The 15311-nt window shown below is 41.7% G+C and overlaps 1 protein-coding gene across 5 annotated transcripts in view; it reads right to left on the bottom strand.

Moving 5' to 3' along the window:
- Positions 1 to 1048: 1048 nt before the first annotated feature.
- LOC124000103 (CAP-Gly domain-containing linker protein 2-like) overlaps positions 1049 to 15311 on the bottom strand; it is a 76839-nt gene continuing 62576 nt past the window's right edge. For 2 of the 5 annotated variants that reach the window (XM_046306232.1, XM_046306233.1), the window contains 13 exons: positions 14023 to 14126; positions 13053 to 13113; positions 12396 to 12491; positions 11155 to 11205; positions 10020 to 10385; positions 9339 to 9920; positions 8944 to 9001; positions 7629 to 7712; positions 5927 to 6083; positions 4917 to 5076; positions 4172 to 4363; positions 2997 to 3059; positions 1049 to 2635 (listed from right to left, as the gene is read on the bottom strand). In XM_046306232.1, the coding sequence (XP_046162188.1) occupies positions 2624 to 2635; positions 2997 to 3059; positions 4172 to 4363; positions 4917 to 5076; positions 5927 to 6083; positions 7629 to 7712; positions 8944 to 9001; positions 9339 to 9920; positions 10020 to 10385; positions 11155 to 11205; positions 12396 to 12491; positions 13053 to 13113; positions 14023 to 14126 (1986 nt within the window). In that variant the 3' untranslated portion in view covers positions 1049 to 2623. The remainder of the gene's footprint in view (positions 2636 to 2996; positions 3060 to 4171; positions 4364 to 4916; positions 5077 to 5926; positions 6084 to 7628; positions 7713 to 8943; positions 9002 to 9338; positions 9921 to 10019; positions 10386 to 11154; positions 11206 to 12395; positions 12492 to 13052; positions 13114 to 14022; positions 14127 to 15311) is intronic. The other 3 variants (XM_046306234.1, XM_046306235.1, XM_046306237.1) reach the window with 3 other exon arrangements.

The following is a 15311-nucleotide window of genomic DNA, read 5'->3' as shown; positions in this document are numbered from 1 at the left end:
CCCGATTTTTAGGGGACCAAAATAATTGGGACAAATTGACCTATATGTGTATTAAAGTAGTCAAAAGTTTAGTATTTGGTCCCATATTCATAGCATGCAATCACTACATCAAGCTTGTGACTCCACGCATTTGTTGGATGCATTTGCTGTTTGTTTTAGTTGTGTTTCAGATTATTTTGTGCCCAATATAAATTAATGGTAGATAATGTATTGTCATTTTTATTGTAAATAAGAATAGAATATGTTTCTAAACACTTCTACACTAATCTGGATGCTACCATGATTACGGATCATCCTGATTGATTAATGAATAATGATGAGGAAAAAATACTAACCTCCCCTGTTATTGTTATGGTGAGACGTTAGCATGTCTTGGGGGTATGATATTTGTACGTTTAACTTTATCACTCATCATTATTCACAATTCTTTCAGGATTAGCTATTCCATATTCATGTAGAAGTGTTTAGAAACATATTATATTCTTATTTACAATCAAATTGACTCCAAAATGACACAATACAATTTGAAACACAACCAAAATAAAACAGCAAATGCATCTAACAAATTTGTAGATTCACAAGCTTGATGTAGTCATTGCATGCTATGAATATGGGACCAAATACTGAACTTATTATTAATATTATTCTTAGAATTTTGTTGTTGTTGTTGTATTTTACCCCCCTTTCTCCCCAATTTCGTCATTGTCTCATCACTGCAACTCCCCAACGGGCTCGGAAGGTGAAGGTCCTCCGAAACATGGCCCGCCTAACCACGAATCTTAACACCCGCCCGCTTAACCCGGAAGCCAGCTGCACCAATGCGTCGGAGGAAACAAGGTTCAATTGATAACCGAGGTCAGCCTGCAGGTGCCCGGTCCACTACAAGGAGTCACTAGAGCGCGATGAGCCAAGTAAAGCTCCCCCAGCCAAACCCTCCCCTAACCCAGACGACGCTGGGCCAATTGTGCGTCACCCTATGGGACTCCCGATCACGGCCGGTTGTGATACAGCCTGGGATCGAACCCGGATCTGTAGTGACGCCTCTAGCACTGCGATAATACTTAACTTTTTACTACTTTAATGCACATAAGTGAATTTGTCCCAATACCTAAGGTCCCCTAAAATGAGGGGACTATGTACAAAAGGTGCTGTAATTTCTAAATGGTTCACCCGATAAGGAAAGAAAATACCGTCAAATTAAAGCTGACAGTCTTCACTTTAATCTCATAGTTATTGTATAATTTCAAATCCAAAGTGCTGGAGTATAGAGCCAAAACAACAAAACATTTGTCATTGTCCCAATACTTTTGGAGCTCACTGTACATAGGAAATTAGGTTGCCATTCGAGACGCAGCCAGAATATCAACTAATCTCCCAAGAATACAGTAATGGACTGCATTTAGAAACTCCCTGTTGGCTTGTTCAATGGAGATAATAACATTTGGAAGACCGTAACGTATCAATTCTGTACATTGTGATTACACCCAGAAGGGAGGGATCATCCAGAATGGAGGAAGCAGTTACAGTAGGCCTCCATCCCTAATGGCACTCTATTCCCTATATAGTTCTCTACATTTCTGGTCAAAAGTAGTGCACTATATAGGTCATAGAGTGCCATTTGGGACACAAGCTTTGAATGTTCCATTGTTTGCATTGTGCTCCAAACAGCCGTTGAGTGGCCTACTCGAATCAAAGGACAAAGTGATCCCAAGGCATTGATCTAGGTTGAACTTTCTTTAGATAAATGATCAACAATAGGAAGTTAAGACTTTTTTTTCTTCTTCTTTTTTTCCCCTCACGTGTATGAAAACACTACAAAGTGGTATGGTTTCCCACTATCCAGTAAAGCCACAGTGGAATTAAGGATTACTTAGTTCAAATGAGTAAACCATTAAACTGATAGCTATTTGGTGCACATACGGCACCAAGTTGCATTGGTTCAGTTGACTAAATACACTTTTACAGTATGCACAGGTTTCAGATAATGCAGCTATATTCATATGTAGATACAACATCAGCTTAAATCCAGCAGCATCCCCGTTTCATTCACATGTTCACTACAGAGCATGTTCGCTATGAAGCAAATTGAACGTCACTGGTCAAATCAGCTACAGTAATCGAAGACGGATTAAAAAAAATAAGTGTGGCAAATAAATAAAACAAAAAGTGATGGATTGAGGCCAAATTCTTAATCTTTGTTTTCAATCAGACACCAGAGTCATTTCATTCTCTGGAGTCACAATTCATCCTTCAAGGCTCATGGGGTCACGATCTCTAATAAACTAAGATAAAAGGTTATCTCATGCCCAAATGTCCAATACCATCCTTGGGTATGTAGGCAGGGTATGTATCAGTTTTCAAAAGTCATACCTATAATTCTTCACCTCTGTCGACCATTTTACAGTATCTTCAAGCTATTTTAAGTTTGGCTAATGGGTGTTTTTCTTTTTTGCAACAGATAAATGTACATATTGAGATAGAGCGACATTATTTTGGTAGTAACTGTAAACAGGAAATGTTGTCTGGAGTCCAGTGGCGTGCTAGTCCCAAGTCGTACTGACTTCTTCTTTTAAAATGTACCTCTGTATTTCCCCAATTCAAGATGAGCTCTTCTTCTCCTATATCAGTGTTGTTCCTGGGGAGTAAAAGCCATCAAATTGAAGAAGCTCAAATAATGTGTCAAATACATTTCAGTCAGAGTATTAATCTAGGGCAGATTATGCCTTGTTTTAGAAGAAAAAGCATTTTAAAAATGGAGATTCTCTAATGAGCATGCTTTTAAGTCTAGAACTAGTCTTTATCTGTGTTAGGTAAACCGGCTGTCAATGTTGTATTTATGCAACTCATTGTGGGAATGGCAATAATGGCATTTAGTAAATCTCTAGACAGTGACTAATTAACTGATCTGTAACTGATCTATAGACTTAAGATAAATGTCATTGATATGACATACAACATGTGTGATTGATGTGCTATTATGATTAATTAATACCTACATCTTGAGTAAAGGAAGTATTCTGTTGATGAATTCCATTGGCTGAATTTGCACCACCATGCACCTGAAAGAGATTCATGAAAGAAGCGTGCATTTGCACTATTCAAACTCATATATCCTGACTTTTGTATCGAACATCCTTCGGTACCACTTTATATTAAATGACTCTGAAACCATGTATTTATGTGGTTGTTACAAAGGCAAGTACAATGTAATTGCAGTGTTGTTAGTACTTTGTTACATGGTACATACACTGTTTGCCGTTCAGGAAACACGTTTTTTTAAACATTTGCCAATCAAACTCATGTTACCATTGTGGGTAAAGGTTTCTGTGACAAACTATCGCAAGGAGATGACAGTAGTGGAAAAAGTACCCAATTATCATACTTGAGTAAAAGTAACATTACCTTAATAGAAAACAACTCAAGTTAAAGGAAAGTCAGCCAGTAAAATACTTGGGTTTAAAGGTAATGTAATTGCTTAATGTACTTAAGTATCAAAAGGAAAAATATGAAAAATGTCTAATTACTTATATTAAGCAAACCAGATGACACGATGTTCCTGTTTTTTTAATTTACATATAGCCAGGGGAACACTCCAACCCTCAGACATAATTTACAAACGAAGCATTTGTGTTTAGTGAGCCCGTGAGATCAGAGGCAGTAAGGATGATCAGGGATGCTCTGAATTGGACCATTTCCCTGTCCTGCTAAGCATTCGAAATGTAACAAGTACTTTTGGGTGTTAGGGGAAATGTATGGAGTAAAAAGTACATTATTTTCTTTCAGAATATATTGGAGTAAAAGTTGTCAAAAATGTAAATGGTAAAGTACAGATACAGAGAAAAAAAACAGACTTAAGTAGTACTTTAATGTATTTTTCATAGGTATTTTACACCACTTGGAGACGATAGAGTGCCACATTTAGTTGCACACACATTGTAGGAATTGTTCTGCCAAAACCATGACACGGCCTAACTTTTAGTGCCTGCAACTGTAGCTTATATTACATTAAATTAGGGTGACTAAGTCACTCTGGATAAAAACTAAGTTAAATAGGGAAAAACTATCACAGTCATTGCAAGTAGACCCTACTTCAAAATAGTCACTATAAAACAAAATCTGTCCCAGAAAGGCAAAACAAGTGCTAGCTAGAGGTGGTCCTGTTCTAGTTTACCTCGCTCTTGTCTGGGTGCGTGCGCATGGCCTGCACCAGCTGGTCCACTTCCTGGTTGTGCTCCAGGGCTCCCCTCAGAGCCTCCTCTGTGCTCATGAGCCGCTGGCGCAGAAGTGTCACCTCCGAGTCCAGGGTCGACGGGTCCAGCATCGAGTAGCGCCTGTGATCTGCGGGCGAGCCCCTCTCCCTGCCCTGAGAACACACACATAAAGCGTATGGATCAACTGGGTGTTCATTAGGCACTAAAATAAAGAAAACAGACTAACAGGAATAGACTACTTTGACTTTTATAGTTGTGCGCCCTAATGAACACAACCCTGTTTAGTTATTCAATCCATTGCTGGACGAATGTGGAGGGCTACATCTGTCATTGCTAGGTCTGCCTTTGATATGAATACACAGAGTCAAACATATTTTAAATCATATAGGATACAGACATGAATGAAATAATAGCCAAATACTGTATCCATTTTAAATAAGAAACATGGAACATTTATAATCTTAATCACGTAGAGCTTTTCTACTTCTAGACCAGAGTTAATCTTTGTGAGAACACAACAAACTGTGTCACATTGATTAGCACACAGCATAGCAAAACGTTTAACAAAGAAAACAAGCATTCCTCCTCGTTTCAGCCTGTTTACTCCCGTTTGGTTACTAGTGAATACAACCCTAAGTTGATGGACACACGATGTGATGCGTAGCCAGCACTGTGATTGACATCTCCCAGCCCCTCCCCTCTCACCAGCAGGAGCAGTTTGTCTCTCAGGGTCTTGATGTCATCCTGGAGTTTCTGCTCCTTCACCCTCCACTCAGCCTTGTGCACCTCTCGGCTCAGGTCTCGGTCCAGGCCGGGCGAGTGGCGAGGGGAGTCCAGCAGTAACACCCTTAACTCGTTCAGACTCCTGACACAAGGGGACAATACAATAAAGAGTACCGTTAAGATTTACCCTTGCCTTCCTGATTCAGGGTAGCCTGGTCCCAGACCTGATTGTGCTCTTGCCAACTCCAATTGTGTCATTTGCATGACAATTCCCCAGAGCAATTGTGTCATTTGCATGACAATTCCCCAGAGTTGGCAAGAGAGCAGAAAGAGACTGGCACCCAGGCTAGATTCAGGGTTGTTTGACTATCTATGATACATGGCATATTTGTTTTTCTCTATGAAAGGCAGTTGACACAGTTAAATACTGCAAACATAGGTGCCCTAAGAGTCACTGAGATACATAATGTTGTGCTGTTGTCCTTTCAATAAATGTTTGCTTATATTTCCAGGCCTAAGCGCTGTGCGTAATCAACCTAAATGCCTTAGACTGAGGAATGGGACACTTTAAAGTAACATAGCATTCTCAGCTATGACAAGGCAATGATTTGAGGGGTGAAAAGGCCTTTTAGGCCTACTTTTAATCAGGCTAATTTTCTCCATTACCTTAACTGCTTTTAACCTAAGTGGATTGATCCTCATAAAACAGATGTCTAGCATACATCTAGTGACTGCATATCACAAAGACGAGTTGCGACTGTTTTGTCAGTCTTTGAAAACGCATGACTCTAGCACAAAATACTCTATGTGTAAAGACGGGGGACAGTTTCATACAAGTGCATTAGCAAACATCTAATCTCCTTCAGATGAATGTAAGCTATATCTTGTAGCTTTGGGTGGGCTGCCATGTTTTATTCCGTATTTCAAAGGGGAAATACTGAGCTGTGGTGTAAAATCAATAGTGTTCCCTCTTTCTCTCGCTATTAAATCACCTCTCCTTCTTCAGTAGCTCCTGGCTAATGACAACCAGCTGTCCCGACGCATCATGGGACTTCTTGGTCATGCACTCAAGGTCGGCCTCCAGGCGCATCTTCTCCTTGACCAGGGCATCGCCCTTCTTCTCACCCAAGCGAACTTTGCCCTCCAAGGCTGGTGGACAAAAAGAAGTTTGAGAAGGATTTAGAGTTAAATGTTTGGTTTGGACCAACAAGTACTGCAATGTCAGCACCTTATACACTGAACAAAAATATAAACGCAAAGTGTAACAATTTCAAAGATTTTACTGAGTTACAGTTCATATAAGGAAATCAGTCATTTGAAATAAATGAATTAGGCCCTAAACTATGGATTTCACATGACTGGGAATACAGATATGCATCTGCTGGTCACAGGTGTCTTAAAAAAAGGTAGGTGCGTGTATCAGAAAACCAGTCAGTATCTGGTGTTACCACCGTTTGCCACATTCAGCGCTACACATCTCCTTTGTTTAAAGTTGATCAGGCTATTGATTGTGGCCTGTGAAATGTTGTCCCAATCCTCTTCAATGGCTGTGCTCCATATTGGCTGGAATGGAACACGCTGTTGTACACGGTAAGTATGCAGGCCATGGAAGAACTGGGACATTTTCAGATTCCAGAAATTGTGTACAGATCCTTGCGACATGGGGCTATGCATTATCATGCTGAAACATGAGGTGATGGCGGTGGATGAATGGCACAACAATGGGCCTCAGGATCTCATCATGGAATCTCTGTGCATTCAAATTGCTATCGATAAAATGCAATTGTGTTTGTCGTCCGTAGCTTATGCCTGCCCATACCATAAGCCCACAGCCACCATGGGGCACTCTGTTCACAACGTTGACATCAGCAAACTGCTCTCCCACACGACTCCATACACGTGGTCTGTCGAGGAGGCTTATGGTAGAACATTAAATTCTCTGTCAACAGCTTTGTTGGACATTCCTGCAGTCACTATGCCAATTGCACATTCCATCAAAACAGTGGCACTTTGTTGTGTGACAAAACTTCACATTTTAGAGTGGCCTTTTATTGTCCCCAGCACAAGGTGCACCTGTGTAATGACCATGCTGTTTAATCAGCTTCTTGATATGCCATATGTGGCAGGTGGATGGAATATCTTGGCAAACATTTTTTGTGCGTATGGAAAAGAGATCTTTTATTTCAGCTCATGAAACATAAGACCAACACTTTACATGTTGCGTTTATATTTTTGTTTGAAAAAAAGGATATGTATATTCAGTCGACAGTCAGTGAAATGTTTTATTTTTATTATTCATTTGTTTTATTATTAATTACTTTAGTTTTATCATTTCATTACTTTACTTCTTTTTCATGCAATATATTTGAGAGTAAATGTTCTCAGGCAATCAAACACTGTACATGTAGTTGATAGAGAATGAATGTGTCGTATTTGTCAAGACATTCATGGAGTGCAAAATACAATAAATAGAAAAAAGAGATTACATACATACACACATCTATTGACTTGAATCGGTTCTGGATATCAAAGAATGTTCAATAAAAGGTGGAGATATACTCCACACACTATATTCTATGCTCCCATGGGAATTTATTTGACAATGTCTCTGAAGACCAATCAGGTCTTCATCAGTGTGCGGAGTCTCTTTTCACCTTTTACGCAACATATCGTAGTCGTAGCAGTATCATTTACCAGTTATCTGTGATTTGAGGGCATCGACATGTGATGTGAGAGTAGAGACCTCTCTTTCTCTTTTGGTCAGATTCTCCATAGTTTCTGAAAGAAACGTAAAACCACCGTTGGTCAAAAACCTTGGAATCTAACTACCGTAAAACTTCAATTAAAAGCCTGGGCGTTTATTTTCTTAAATCAATGAACACAACAGGCACTTATTAGAGAAAGGCTTCTATTTCCTTAACGCAGTCAGCTTTTGCTCATTTGCATAGTACATTTTGTTTAATTCTAGCATTCACTTCCAGCATTTTAATGAATTTCTTCATTTCCTTCACTAATGTGTTATCCTTCACACACTGTGTCATGTTTGTTTTGTTTTAGTATGCCTCTTGACAGAATAATTATTCTCCTCTTTGACTGTGCATTTTCGGCAGTTCTTACTTTTATCACGAGGACGATCGGACGATTTCTGCAATAATGTCTATCTGCAGACTGTAGTTACTACATGCCGCACCCACTAAATTCTGCGCCAGCAGTTCTGTTAACTTTACGGCGAGGGAAGTACGTAGCTAGTGTAGCCAACCCAACTCTTGCGTGGCACTACTGGGTAGTGAATACCTTTGCTGTAACGTTAAAATAACTGTGGGAAAGCAGTGTTTAGCAGGCGGGGGTGAAGGACACTGTGTGCCGGTGTCCTAGATTTATTTTTTTATAAACATTTATTTAATTAGGCAAGTCAGTTAAGAACAAATTCTTATTTACAATGACGGCCTACCCCGGCCAAACCCTAACGACTCTGGGCCAATTGTGCTCTGCCCTATGGGACTCCCAATCACAGCCGGTTGTGATACAGCCTGGAATCGAACCAGGGTCTGTAGTGACGCCTCTAGCACTGAGATGCAGTTCCTTAGACCTCTGCACCACTTGGGAGGCTGCTAGATAGCTAACAGCCTCAATGGCAGTTGGTGTGGCATAAAGTAAGTGGGTGCAGCATCTAGTAAACACAGTCTGCAGATAGACCCTTCTCAATATCTGTCTTTACACCCGATGTTGACTGTTTTGTGCATGCCAGTTAGCTAGCAGTTCTCAGCTGTTAGCAGCCAAGGGCTAGCAGTTTCTTACTGGGAATAAAAACGGATGATTCCAATAACTGAAGTTTTACGGTATGCAAGGTCCTCAAAGTACAATCAAAAGCCTGCAGAGGTCTGACATTTGAAATGCTTTACTATAACAGCGGTTGGATATTAAGGGTCTTTAAAACCATCCTCATTTTCCTAAACATATGTATACAGTAACAATACAATTTAATTAGCCAGGTTAACATTTACGATACCTTCAACATTCTGTTTTAGCTTCATCTTTTCCTCCAAGATGTCATTATTTTCTATAACCTGAGAGGGAGACAAAATTGAGAGTTAAAATCCATGAGAAAATTGAGAGTTAAAATCCAACTCATTGCTTTAGTTGTTTATTCAAGGAAAAGATATGGAAACACACAAGGAACTAGAAAAGCATGGATATCATGTGGAAGTATTTTACTTACTTGTGTAAAGAATGTTTCTAGAAAGCTAGCATTATATCACATGAATAAGGACATTAGCGCCCTTTAGCGCTCTAAACGCAACATTAGTGCATTTTATAGTTGGGTCACTGGACTCTAATCTCATCTGGAGCACAGCATAGCATATACAACCAATGCTACCACAGTTATCCCCCCGGAGGACTCACGTTGGCATCCTGTGGCATGTGGTGGTCATCCTGCACCGCCTGCAGCCGGTTCTCAGTCACCCTCAGCTTCTCCTCCAGGCTGTAGAGCTCCTGTCTACTCTGGGCCTCTGCCTTCTGCAGGGCCTTGTAGTCCACCATCTTCTTCTCAGCCAGCTCCAAGCGCTCCTGGAGCTTGTCTCGGGCGCCGTCCTGCTCGTCCTGCAGCCTCTCCAGCTCGCCCACTCTCAGCTGGGCCTTCTGGAACTTCTCCCAGACCTCCCTCAGCTCCAGGGCCTGCTGGTCACTCCTGGCCTTCATCTGGGCCTGGCTATTCCAGTTCTGGCTGTTCTCGACTAGCTGGTCCTTGGCATCCTGCAGGCGTGAGCGCAGATCGTCACGCTCCTTGGCCAGCATGGCTGCCTCGATCTCATGCCTGGCCTTGAGATTCTCCAGCTCCAGCTGGTGCTCCATGCGCAGGCTCTCTAGTGTGGTCCTCAGCTCCTGGGGCTCCTGATCCTGGCCTTTGGCCGAACCGCTGGACAGTGAGGCCTTCAGGTCCTCAAGGGAACGCTGGTGGTCGTTGACCAGGGTGTCCAGCTTGACCTTGAGGAGAGGGATACAAGATTAGAGAGAGAGAGAGAAACCTACATTTCCAAATGAGTAATTTAATTCCCTTTATGTTCTGAGAATAGTGCCTCTCACCTTCCAGTTGTCCATCATCTCCATGTTCTCTGTAGAGGCCTGCTGGACTTTCTGCTTCAGCTCAATGATCTCCTGGCTCTGTTTGTCCACAGTGGCTTTCAGTTTGTCTGTCTCCTCCTGGCCCGTTGCCACTGCAGCCTCGTACTTCTCCCTCAGCTGGCTGCTCTCCTTGTGGTGCTCCCGGCCTGCCGTCAGGAGCTGCTCTCGGAGCAGAATGGTTTCCGACTGGGCCACCGGCCCCTGGGTGGAGTCCCCGTCCTTGTCCGCATCCCGGAGCCGGACCTGGAGCTCCTCGATCTCGGCCCGACGCAGAGCCAGTTCATCCTCCAGCTGCATGACGCGGCTCTGCTCCTCAACTGTGCTTTGCTGTGGAGGCAGAGTGAGAGAGAGAGACCGTCATTGCCTTAATGTGGTTTGAGTCATTACTGAAACAGTCAGGAGTATCGTTCCCGTAACAGAATGACCGGATAGTGTCAGTCCTGTAACGGGGATGACGTCTTGCCTGAAACAGGATGGCATCTTTCAAGCACCAAGCGTCCAAATAAAATACTTGATTACAGCATGCAGGCCCAGGAAAAGAGGCCTTTTGAGAATCATATGAGCGTACAAGCTGGGCTCCGCATTACAGTGGAAATGCCTTGGTTTGAGGAAATGCTTTGCTCGCAGACATCAAAAACAAGTTGAGCTTTTAAAATCAGCAGGTGCATTACAACCTAATCAGAAGAAAGCAAGCCATTCTTTGCTATTTTGTCACTAAAGAAGCCAGGCAGATGCACAAGCCCACACAAAAACCCCCAGACATAACACTACACATAGATAGGCAATTACTAGGACCACACATAGTAATTAAAATGTGACATTTTCAAACATCCAATTAAAAATGATAGAACTCCATGTTTGGCAGAGCAGACATAATGACACGGGGTGCATAGTATGTTAATACAGACCATTGAGGCAAAATCAACGCTACAGTTGATAGGTTTCTAGGAAAAGTAGTTATCAAAAAGTTCCCTAATAGCAACAGTTCAAGAAAAAGGCAAGATTGACTTCGCAAGATCAACGTCGTCAAAAATAGACAACTGGGAATCAAACAGTTTAGATAGCTGAACGAAACGACGAGTCCATTTTGTTTCACCTTGGTTCTCTTACCCAACCTCAAGGGTGCTGCATCAAGTCTGCGTCTTCCCTGTAGGTAAAATCAGTATATTTGTAGCTCTATATAACATTCATGACCCAAATGTGCTAAGTGTGTTTCACCACAAAATGATTGTGTGACAGTTTATATCTGTACATAACTGTATAAGGCAAGATTTTGATCCTCAGCAGAACTTAATGGAAGTTTCACATTGGTGCTAATTCTAATATTATGCCACCAATTTAACCTCCTTATAAACTAAAGTTACGACATCAACAGTGGAAACGACGCTGACTACAGCTGACAATCGCTCCAGCATTGCACCCTGCGAACTCAAACAAGATTTTTGTGAGTCCGCGGCAAAAGGAACGAGGAAAGAGAGCCAAGAGAAATAGAGCTGAGAGCCAAGAGAGAAATAGATAGAGGCTGTGTCTGCCACACTATTCCCCATAGAGCACATATGGCTCTTGTCAGAAGTAGTGCATGATATAGGCAATAGGGTGCCATTTGAGATGCGATAGAGCGGTTTTCTATTGGATGTGAGGCCAATTGTTCATACATTAATTAAATAATCAATTCAGGTTACACTTGTGCAATTTGTTTGCCTGACTACTCAGACTCCTTGTTCCGGCCAAACGCTACACCACGTCCACAGACATTCGTTTCTTATCCGCAATGAGTCTGGATCTGAGTACCTCTCTGACCCATCACTGAATGCGAACACATTCGGGGATTTCTGATTGGTCCAGAAACCTATGGGTTGGGTCAGAGCCAGAACAGAGCCAGTGGCGGTTTGAAAATTCGTCATTGGCTTTGATACTCTGGTTAAATTACTTTGTTTTGTACAATGCCCCACGTCACCACAAACAACTTCAAAGATGGCAGTCTCAGACTAAAGTATTTAGCAACGACAGAATAGCGGAAGAGTTTAGTGTGAGTCGTCAGGCTTGAAATTTGTTTCTCTCAACATGAAACCTAATATCTGTACAGAGCATTCCTGGCATTGGTAAATAAATCAGGGCAATGGCATCCAATTCTGATTGTAGTCTATGCCGTTTGATGAGGTAACTGACAGGATGTTCTGTATGAGTGACTGGGTTTGGAGACAGGTGCAGGGCAGGAATGATAAGGATTTGTGCTGCAAGTCCCACAGAAACCAAAACAAAAGATACAGGGGAGAAGCGCAAAGAAAATGGATACAGGCAGGGGCTCTAGGATGGGCTATCAGTTACCCGATTCACCTCTAATTCTTTCTGAAGCTTTTCTGCTCTCGACTTTTCGAGGAACAGATTCTGCTCAAGCTGCCGAAAACGGGCATGCTCCAATTTCGTCTGAGTCTACAGAGAGGAAAAGAGAACGGAGAGAGACCAGAGGTAGAAAAAAAGACAAGACACAGAAACCTGTACAGATTGAAGAGGCTGTGTGAAAAATACACAACACATGGGATTTTCTGTCAAAAGATTGGAGGAGGATAGACATTTACATTTTAGTCATTAGGATTAAGTGCCTTGCTTAAGAGCATATTAGTCAGATTTTTCACCTCGTCAGCTCGGGGATTCAAACCAGTGACTTTTCCGTTACTGGCCCAAGGTTATTAACCACTTGGCTACCTGCCGCCCCTAAACATTGAAAATGTGAAACGTCCCTGTCTATCTTTCTCACTTCTTGTTTTAATCACTATATGTTTGGCACAGGCTTTTGGTCACTCTAACCTAACTGAGCATCATGGTGTCGATCGCTACCAGCCTACTACTCAATAACTTTCACATTACACTATAGAAAGAGCAAAATCCGATCACTTTTGCTAAAGTAATCTTATAAAACACACATTCTCATACCTTCAAAACATGTTTATCAAACTATTGATCTAAGCTTTTTACCAATTGGTAGATAAATACCTCAAGGTCTCCTTTGGTGATTGACTCTTCCTCCACTCTGAACTGAAGGTCTTCCACTTTCCTGTAATAATACGTCGGCCACAAGGTGTCAGGGAAGTGCCACAGAAGAGCATCACGACCCAACAAATGGTTTCTAAAACTATTTACAGTACAGTGACTGCATACATTTTTGACATGCGTATTTGAGCCCTGCTCTAAACAACTGAGCTACACAGTACCACACCTGGTTCAAATACATACGGACAGAGCATGAAGTAGAACTAAATAGGTGTGGGTACTCATTTTGGGTGACCATACTCATCATAAAAGGTGCCAGTACTCCAGCAGTAGAAAATTAGAGGAGTCGGACTCAGTACACTGTATAGGAAAGCATTGTCCCACTTCAAGAACTGCATACAGTATGTCAATTCAATCACTTGAGGTACACTTGACTGAGCTTGCTCTGTGCAATGGAATAGTCCCAAAAGTGCTAAATACTCCCACCCTGAAAACTGGTCATTTTAAATGAAGCGCACTTTAAGTATGTGAAAGTGTTTGACATATGTATTTGGCACAGGTCTGATCACAGTACCGACAACCATGGATCCGTTCCAAATGGCTACCCTATTGAAAAAAGTATTACTATATAGGGAATAGGGTGCCATTGGGACGCATATTATCTCTTTTACTGGAAAGTTCTACCAAAGATGGCTAATGCAGCTAGCTAATAAAATGTGTATTTTAAAAGCAGGGCATATGAAAATGACAATGCCCTAGCAATGTTCTTCTGAGTACCATAAATGGAATAATAGAGGGGATTTTCGCACTTGAAGGTTTTAGCATTGGTTTCAATTGCCGAAATGACAATAGTAATATCCTGTTGTCATGAAAGTGGATACTTATATATATATTCAATTGCTTTGAGCAATTTAGTATTTATATATTTTTGTGCCACAAATGAATCATTCCATAGAAATCCCTGACAATGTACCTTTTCTCTTCTTCAAGCTGATTGGCCAGCTCTACTTTGTCCTTCTGAGTGCTTGCCAACAGAGTTTTGACTTGCTGGAGGTTGCTTTCAGTCTCGGTGTCATACTGTAATCAGATAAAAAAACATATCAGGGATGAGCTATACCATGCTAACACTGAGTGCTTTGACAAGTTCTCAGTAAGTACACTTACACATACTAATTCAGGCCTCGTTTACATGTACAGTGAAGTGTACAATGAAAAGAAACATTGATGGATGAATCATGTTTTATTTGTCAAGTTGAGTAGATTTCTTTGTGAAGTCTGTAGATTACACTATAAGGGGCAGTTTCCCAGAGGGTCGTTCCACCTTAATAAAAAGCACAAGAAAGAAGATTTTCGACAGCCGCCATCTCAGATTGTTCTGAAATTGTTTCTGTTGTTAGGAACATATAAGATTAGCATTCCTGCAACATTATTTTGATGAAATATAATGTGATCTCTGAATTAAGCTAATTGATTGCACCCAAATCATCACTTTTAATTTATAGGATTCTTATAAAAAGACCAAACCTTTTTCTAACAATGAGTTACACATTTTCAAAATCTATCTATCTGAAAAGTAGTATGGAGCTGTGACGCTGAATTATGTTATGTATTCTCACTGAATTTGGTGTGTCCCATCCAACATCCTAATGTTACCAGGTTCTGACCACTACATGGTGATGTTCCTGCTATTAGGATTTTTTTAAAGTATTTTCACATCTCTCCAGAGATGTTCGATCGGGTTCAAGTCCAGGCTCTGGCTGGGCCATTCAAGGAAATTCAGAGACCTGTCACGAAGTCACTCCTGTGGTGTCTTGCATGTGTGCTTAAGTTCGTTGTCCTGTTGGAAGGTGAACCTTCGCCTCTGTCTGAAGTCCTGAGCGCTCTGGAGCAGGTTTTTATTAAGGATCTCTCTGTACTTTGCTCCGTTCATCTTTGCCTCAATTGTAACTAGTCTCCCAGTCCCTGCCGCTGAAAAACATCCCCACAGCATGATGCTGCCACCGCCATGCTTCACCGTAGACCAGAGAATCTTGTTTCTCATGGTCTGAGAGTCCTTTAGGTGCCTTCTGGCAAACTCCAAGTGGGCTGTCGTGCCTTTTACTGAGGAGCGGCTTCCGTCTGGCCACTACCATAAAGACCCGATTGGTGGATTGCTGCAGAGATGGTTGTCCTTCTGGAAGGTTCTCCCATCTCCACAGAGGAACTCTGGAGCTCTGTCAAAGTGACCATCAGGTTCTTGATAACCTCCCTGACCAAGGCCCT

This window comes from Oncorhynchus gorbuscha, linkage group LG16 (genome assembly GCF_021184085.1).
Source record: "Oncorhynchus gorbuscha isolate QuinsamMale2020 ecotype Even-year linkage group LG16, OgorEven_v1.0, whole genome shotgun sequence".
NCBI lineage: Eukaryota > Metazoa > Chordata > Actinopteri > Salmoniformes > Salmonidae > Oncorhynchus > Oncorhynchus gorbuscha.
The sequence above is the reverse complement of the archived record's forward strand: the minus strand, read 5'-3'. Positions and strand labels throughout refer to the sequence as shown.